We start from the raw sequence: 8,314 nt of genomic DNA on the forward strand, positions 1-8,314 counted from the left end.
TGTCGGAGGAGGAATGGCTGCGCAAGTGGGAAATGGGCAACATCGGGTTTCACAAGGAGCAAGGGCATCCGTATGTGACTTCACTCTTCTGCCTAAGCCGTGGAAAGAAATGCTGTGGGATGGATGGCTTGACTCCTTCAAAAAACTCCTAACAGAAAATGACGCATTTATAAAAAAAAAAATTATTTTACACGGCCTGACAGTAAAATATTTTTGCGACCTGCATTTGTCAAAAAAAGGCAGAGAAAAGAAAGGATTGCATTGAATTTGGAACTTTTAAATCAGGCTTTAAGCTATAAAGCTTGGATAGCTTGCCTAAGAAACTTAAATTTTCTGACGCGGAAGCTCTGCGTTGCTGCTCATAAGTTACGCAACTGGGGCCTAAAGCAACGTGCGGAGGGCGTTGGAGCGGTTATTGTGCGCTGGGAGACAGGGACCTAAGAGACCAAACCTGATGATAGAGCCTTGCGATCAATGACACTTACATTTAGGACCTGTGTAAGTGATTTGATTGACAGAGAAGTTTGTTAACCATTCTGTTTAAGCCGTCTGTTGTGCCCCTCTTAGAGGTGGGTCGGTTGGTTGGTTTGCTTGAAAAGAAACAGAAAACAGAACAAAGAGAAATGTGTCCTTTTCTAACAGAAGTTAAATTTACTGTCTTTCGAAGCAAATGGGAAGTGAATATTTTTGTTCCGTGTTTGTATTTCTAATGGTATGAAGGAGGTTGAACTAAGAGTCTCTGTTCCGCCGTGGAGTTTGTGTCTTCCCTGGCCTAGTGCGTAGCACCTGGCTTTTAACGTGCCAGCGCGGAGGCTCGCAGTGGTAAGGAAAACACCTCTGTTCTCCTGCAGGCTCCTGCAGAAGTATCTGGATGTTCTTTTAAACGGCAGGAGTGGACTGAGGATATTTTTCCCGCTCTGTGGCAAAGCAGTAGAGATGAAATGGTAAAGCATGGATTATAAGAGCAAAAGTCTTATTTGATGTGGGGAGGGAGGGCGGGAGAAGGGGAATTCCCAACCTTGTGTTGGCCAATGGAAACGTGCCGCATCTCTGCTGGTAGGAAAGCAGCGTCACTGGAGGCTGAAGGGAGGAGGGAGTTTGGTTTCATTTGCTGGCGTTTTGTATAGCAGCACAAATGGGGTAGATAAGGACTCACCCGAAAGTCCCCCTCATGGCCCCAGGGTCAGCTTGGGGAATGCTGAGTTTGTGATGGACAGAGTGACTGAAGCTGTGCCCTTACCGCTGCTTCTTTTGGTGGCAGTGACAGCTTAAATTGCCTGCAATGAGGCCGGTTGTGCCAGAGCACGTTTTCACGGGACCATGTGGCACGTTACACTAGGAACTTAAGTGATTTGGGCTAAATATAACCTCCTCTTTTTAAAATTTATTATTTTACTTTTTTGGCTGGGTTATATTTATAATTTGGGGCTGTGTAAGCCAGTCTTTTTTTTTTTTTTTTTTCCTTGGAGGGAGGGCACACAAACCAAAAAACCCTGACTGAACTGCATCCTCAGGGGATTGGGTTAGTCCCAGTTACCAGGTTTTATCACGGTAACTCTACTTACTAGGCTGACTGCAGGCTCTGGCACATGTTGCCGTTGCGCTGAGCTGCAGCAGTGAAGAGGTTACCACACCCTGCTGCCTTCGTCGGCGCCGAACCGAGCCGCAGAGGCAGCCGGGTGGGCAGCGTGCCTCAGCCGCTGCAGTTCAGAGCAGAACATAATTCTATAATCCAAAATGGACAGTTTCTCTGTGTAATCACTGTTGCTTTCACTGAGTTCACAGAAATAAATGAATAATCTAAATAAAGCCTGGATGTCCTCATCAACTGTATGCTGAGAGGTGCTAATGTAAGCTCAGATCATGGAGGGGAGGTGCATAATAAAACGTGAACGCACCAGAAAGTCAGGATTAGACATACCAGTGCATCCTAAAACCAGGCTTTCCCTAATGAATAAATGCTGCGTGGGAGATACATGTCTGGTAATGGCCCAACCTGCAAGGCCTCACGTAAACTTGGGACCTCTCTGCTGTGTGCAGGCTGGCGGACATGGGACATAGCGTTGTCGGTGTGGAAGTCAGCGAGCAAGCACTGAAGGAATTTTTTGCCGAGCACAGCCTGCCTTATTGTGAGGAGCCAGTCCCAGAGATTCCAGGAGCAAAAAAGTTGCAGGTATGTTTCCTGCATTGTCAAACGATCTGGTGTGGTTAATCACGTAATGCAGGTGTAACTGAGCAAACGGGTCGTTCTGCTTTTATGCCTCTGTCATACTGGTAATCCTTCACCTCTCCTGAAGAGGTCTGAAAGGACGCTCTGAGTTGTAATTCTGGACTGAGAAGTTCTTCTTTTGAGTTTATTACTTTGGTCTTCTTTTCTTATGACATTGAAGCACCTGAATGTAAAGTAAATGTGTTTTAAAGTAAAGTAAAAAGTAAAGTAAATGTGTTTTAACAATCAGACGGTTGCATGCCTTGACAGATCAGAACCTCCCTGGAGAGGATCAAGGGAGGTGCCTCAGTAAAGAAAAACCAAAAATGTTTCTCACAGTTTTTTTCCCATTACATCTAAGTGTATATTTTAACATTGTGTGTGTTTCTTTTGAGGTATAAAGTATAAATACACACTTGCATGTGTATATTTAAAGTTAGCTTGCTGATAAGTATTCTTTCCTTTGCTTTTTATTACAGAGTACCTCTGGGAACATTTCCCTCTACTGCTGCAGTGTTTATGATTTGTCCAGGTAGGAATATATAGTGTGGTTTACAAATCTGTATAGTCAAACATGTATTAATATTGTCATAATACTGTCTTATTATTTTATTTGAATCGGCCATAAGGATTTGGGACAGGTCCTCTCAAGAAGACTCTTAGGAACTTGTATGAGAAATGTGAATAGCCAATCTCTGACAAAAACTCTGTTGTTGACCATTAGATAAAGATGCTGACTAAATATCTTTAAATGGGCTTCTTGTTGTAAGCCATTCTGTGAAAGTTATAGAAAAACATGTTTGCTTTTACAGTAAAAACAAATTATCTTTAATATTACTGATAGATTCTATGAAGCAAAAGCCTAGCACAATCCTTTAGTCAGAATAGCTTAGTAAAAGTAAAGAGAATATACCCAGAGGTGTCATCTTAGACAGCTTTTCCTTTAACTAAGTACCAAATATTTTTTTTCCCCAAGCTATCGATTAACATATGCATAGTTAAGCTGTTCCCATTGATTATATGTCCCATGCTTTACTTAACGTACTTTTCTCGGTGGGCTTAAAGTACATTACATCACTCCAGTGTATGTGACTACATAATATATTGTCAAACACGGACTCTGCAAGTGTCTTGCAAAACACAGCTCGACTTAACTAATGTCATCTGAAGGGGTTTTAGTGCTAAAACGTCCTTATTTCTTAGTTAAAAGACACAACAGAAAAATGCAAAATACTTCAATACAGTCTGCACTACTGACTCCGGAAAAATGTTTCAACCCATTGTGCTCTGTGGCCTCAAGCATTCTTCTCAGATTTTGTGGTGGCTTTGCACCTGACCACCTGCTCAGGTCTCACTGAAGCCATCAGCTAGCATATCCAGGAGCAAAAAGAATGTCTGAGGCAGTGGTAGACTGAGGCAAGCAGCAGCAGTGTAACTTAGCTTTTCTAACATTAAACAAATTGCAAGCTGAAGCTAACTGTCCTGGGCATGTAGCTAGGAGTTGAGGTGTCTAAAATTGTTGGTGTGCTGCGTTCAGTGACATTAAAGCAACGAGGCACCTTCCTTAACCCATGTTTGAAATCACATGTGGTTTTACACGGTGGCCAAGAACTATTGACGTGCTGAGAGCATGTTAGTGCTGCCTCAAGGGTCACGGCAGGGTATGATTGCCAAAACCCCAGACTTGTAGCCCAAATGTGTTTAAGCTACTTTCCTTCCTCCCCGCCTTCTCTGAGCAGCCCATAATGATGGGGAAATGGTGAGCAATTCCACCAACTCTTTGCTATCACAGCAGGGCCGTATGTGAGGCGGGGTTTCTTGGGAGTCAGATCATCCAGTTTGGGATCATGGAAATGCTGGACCATAACAAAAAGGTAGTGGGGAATCTGCGCAGTTAGCTGGAGAATCCTTGTGACTTCACAGAAGTATCCTAGTAAAGATGAAGGCGCTTTTTTAGTATTTTTAAGTCTTTTCCTCATCTCCCTATAGCTCAATAGTTGGCAAGTTTGATGGGTTTTGGGACAGAGGAGCTCTAGTAGCTGTGAATCCATGCGACAGACAACGGTTAGTAAATTTGCTTTGTTATTTTCTTTTCTCTAATGTATGCAGTGACACATGTTTTTCCTCCTGCCACTTGTCAGTGGCAGTCCTCTTTCATTTAAAGGAGTAACCGACACGAGTTCTTCTCTACCGCAAGCATCAGCTGCAGTCGCAGAGCGCTGTACTCTAGATTTGTGAGCTTCCTTCAGGAAGCCACCCGGCCTCTTGGTGGGAAAATATGTGGTTTGTTGCAAGCCAGCAGAAGCAGAGCTGCAAGTCTCATCTGAATTTTATTATTTCCTTTTCACCCCATCTGCTTCTCCTCTCTTTGTTCTTTTCCCCTCACTTCCCTTTATTCCAATTTTTTGTTCTTGCCTATAGCCAACCCAAATGTAGTTTGACCCTACCCCAGGATTTTTTAATTAGATACATAATCTTGAATGCACAATAATTTTAAAAGATGAGCACTGTATTGTGTACTGTATTCTAGACTATGGCAGATGAATACTACGTTTTGTCTGTTAGTTTTGAGATGAATATGCACAAAAAGATAAATGCTTGTTTATGACGAGTAAGCAGTGACCTTTGAGGTGTTTCATGCGTAGCATGAATTTCATGCTCATGAAATTCAAGCTAAGCTTTGCTTAGTTTCTGTGAAGTTCAGTTCAAGTTGTCTTTGCATAGAAATATGTTACCTCTGTTGTTGTTGAATATTTTGAATGCTGTGCTTGAAAGTTTGTACAGTTCCAAAGTAACGAAGTATACCTTTCTCCTTGTAGCTATGCCAGTTTGATGATCACTCTAATGGCAAAAAATTCTTCTTATCTCCTCGTTACAGTTTCATATGATCCAAACAAACACAAAGGTGAGAACTTTGCACTGTTCATGTTTTGATTTTGCATGCTTTAATACAAATTGTGTATAGATGTGGTATCTTCCCCAGGTTTTTTATCAGCATGGCTTTGTCAACTGATCACTCCAATCCAACTGCGTGTTAAAAATTTTAGATGTTGCTCAAGCTTGAGACTATATTTGCTTTTTCTCTAGCATTCAGACATGCTAGGGTAAGTGGAGGACAGACATGGTATATTAAGAAAGAAATGAAACTGGAAGTGTGGCTGTGACAAGGAAGCTGGAAGAGTGAATGCTTAGAGTAACACCCTGTCTGGCCTAGGGAGCTTGAAGCACTCCCAAGAACATTGGCTTCACTCTGTTTACCCAATACTTGCAACCCAACGTGTTGCCCATCTTGTGCTTCTTTCTCTCAGCCACTACCATGGTCTGAATATGCTTGGAAGACGTGAAATTCTGTAAAATCATCAAGTATTTTTTCCTTTTATAACTTTTATTACATACTGAAGTCTGAGAGGCATTTAAAAAGGTTTTTTTTAAATTATTAACTCTCAAAAGAAAGAGATTTCTTGCTGCTTTTGGGCTCTAACATAATTATCCCTGAAAAAAATAGGTCTTGTTATCATTAGCAACAATAGTTTAATTCATTGTTCTCCCCCTCACATTATTAAGCTTTTAGCGTTATTTATGCCATTGTAGTATAAAGAAGTTGTTGGCTGGATTCAGACAGTGCACGGAGAGCGGTTGTATCTATGGCACGTTCATGACTTCTGACAACGTGGCTGCCCTGGCTGCAGCCTGGAGATGATGCAGCAGCAACACTTGAAGCTGTTTGGTGGCCCACCAAAGTGCCACGAGTTCTTGGATATGGTGTTTTCTGGTCCCTGGAGATGGTGCTAGACACTGGGGCCCGATGGCGGGCCAGATGCTGCAAGTGACAGGGCTGCTGCGCAGCTCTCTGGCTGCAGTGTAAATGTTTGTTTCCTTCCCGTGTCTTCTCTCTCATGCGCCTCACCCATTTTCTTTCAGGCCCACCATTTTATGTTCCTGAATCTGAAATTAAAGGCTTGTTTGGTAAGTGATATTTCAGCAGACACCTAGGAGTTTTTTCCAAAATGCATCAACGTGTTTATATGCTTCTACCTCACCCTGTGACAAGCGATAGAGAGTAATTTGCTTCTTATCTAAGGGGTGGAGTCATGGAAAAATAACAGAAAATAAATACCATTTAGCCATAGGGATTTCGCTGTCAAGGAAAATTCTTAGCTTCTCAAAAGATGCAAAGAAGACCCAAGAGACAGATACTGTCTCTTTCCTCCCCTTGGCATCTTTTCATTGTCCCAGGATTCATACTGCACTCCATGATCTTGTAGCTGCAGTCTTAGACCAGTTTGAGCATTTTGTCTTTCTCTGCATCTCATCACCAGCTACCCTGGTTTTAATAGAAGGCCTCTGCATACCAGTTCTACAGGTTTCTGCTGTACTTTTGGAGCCAAAGAAGAAAAGTAACATGCCACACGAAAAAGATGCTAAATGTACAACTCAAATCCATAAAAAAAAGGAAACTCAGAATTATGGTGGGAATTTAATTTTAAAAGTTCCTCCTGATATGCTTTGATATTGCACTTTTAAATTTACAACTTTCTGAGACCCCTACAGTGTCTGTAGGGGCAATGTACAGTGTCCATTGGCATGGACAGTTACATCCCAATGCAAAAGAGATGGATAAGTTTTTCCCAGTGCACTTGTGCCACTGTGTTAGGGACTGTGATTTCCATCTGTGGATAAGAATCCCCTCTGCAACAGTTTGCATTTTTCAGTGACTAATCATTTGGTAATTTGTTACTCTTTCCTCCTTTTCAGGCAACCACTGTGAAATTAAGTGTCTTCAAAAAGTGGATGACTTCTCAGACAGACACAGGCAGTGGGGACTAGATTATTTTCTGGAGGTGCTATATATACTAAAGTTTGTAGCTTGATTAAAATTAATGAAAAGAACTTACCTCCCATCTTGCTTTCATTTTTGTCTTGCCTTTTAAAATGTCACCTGTTTTGAGGCACTCTTAAAGCAGGCTTCAGCATACAGAAAAACGCCTGTGGAACATTTTTGTCCATTTTGCTTACCAAAGTAAGGCCTCTCCCACAATAACCGCCTTCACTGTCTTGAGATGCATGTGGCTTTTCTTATAAACTCCATGCACTAACAGGCATTTTTAAAGTACATCTATTTCTTCCAGATCAATTCAAATCATCAGAGCTGGGAAAAAGAAATGTTCCTGTTCCTTTTTGGCTGTTGCCAGTTGGTGCTATCTTCACTGGCGCTCTGCAGGTCGGCCTCATCGGCTTGCAGCCCTGGGAGCAATGGCAGCTGCTGTTCAAATATTGTTTTCTGCGACGCTGGCCTTGCGCCAGGCCGGGGCAGCTGGGCAGGAGAGGTGGGAAGCTGGCGCGAGTCACTTCTCTCCGTCATGATTACAAGTCAAGTGACGAGCTGGCTGAGAGCGGGCAGGAACGCTCGGCAGCAGCTGCCAAGGGGGAACAATCGTCAAGCAGGAAAGAGAAGGAAGCAAACCGGATGACAATAAAGGAGAGAGCAGGGGGAGAAAATGTCCCTGCGGTTGCTCCTGAGCATGCTGCTCCCTCCCTTAAGGGCACGGCTACGAGCGGGCAAACTGGCACAGGGCTTGTAGGTTGAGAGTGTTCGAAGCAAACCTGCGGAGCTGCTGCGTGCTCTCACCTGAAGGCAAACCTTCCTTTGCAGGTCTTTTATCACTCCCGTAGGGATGCTGCTGCCATTTTTAAAAGTGACAAAATTTGAGGCGCTCAAACCCCTTTCTTGCCCTGGCCTCTCCTCAGCAGCTTATTTTAAAAAACGCTGGAAAGATATGATGGCAACTTTGCCTATTATAATGCACCAAGGCCAGCAGACGACTGAAAGCTATGGGGGCTTTTTAAAGTGCCGTAGTCCTAGAGTTGCAAGCAGGGGCTGGCGATTTTAACACAGCGATCCCCACGCTACAGCCCCTCGCACTTTGAGGCCGGGGCTGACAGAGAGAAGGAGGGATGCAGCCGGGGAACCAGCGGGGCTGCTGTTTTCGTGCGTTTTTCACTTCTGGACAGTACTGCCGCTGCCGGGTTAAAGCACCTCCTTCTTGGTGCTTTAACGGGGAGGGCGGCCCGGGGCCGCAACGCGCCCGCAGGGGGAGCCCGGCC

General features: G+C 43.5%; 1 protein-coding gene across 1 annotated transcript; it reads left to right on the forward strand.

Annotated features, from left to right (window-relative positions):
* Positions 1–2: 2 nt before the first annotated feature.
* Positions 3–7,080, forward strand: TPMT (thiopurine S-methyltransferase; the record flags this gene model as incomplete). The annotated part of the gene is made up of 8 exons (XM_009637937.2): positions 3–70; positions 852–944; positions 2,041–2,173; positions 2,689–2,741; positions 4,199–4,273; positions 5,029–5,114; positions 6,131–6,175; positions 6,965–7,080. Coding segments are annotated over 8 exons (669 nt in total), but the record flags the coding sequence as incomplete, so codon positions are not given.
* Between the last annotated feature and the right edge of the window lie 1,234 nt (positions 7,081–8,314).

This window comes from Egretta garzetta, unplaced genomic scaffold (assembly GCF_000687185.1).
Source record: "Egretta garzetta isolate BGI_Z169 unplaced genomic scaffold, ASM68718v1 scaffold14, whole genome shotgun sequence".
NCBI lineage: Eukaryota > Metazoa > Chordata > Aves > Pelecaniformes > Ardeidae > Egretta > Egretta garzetta.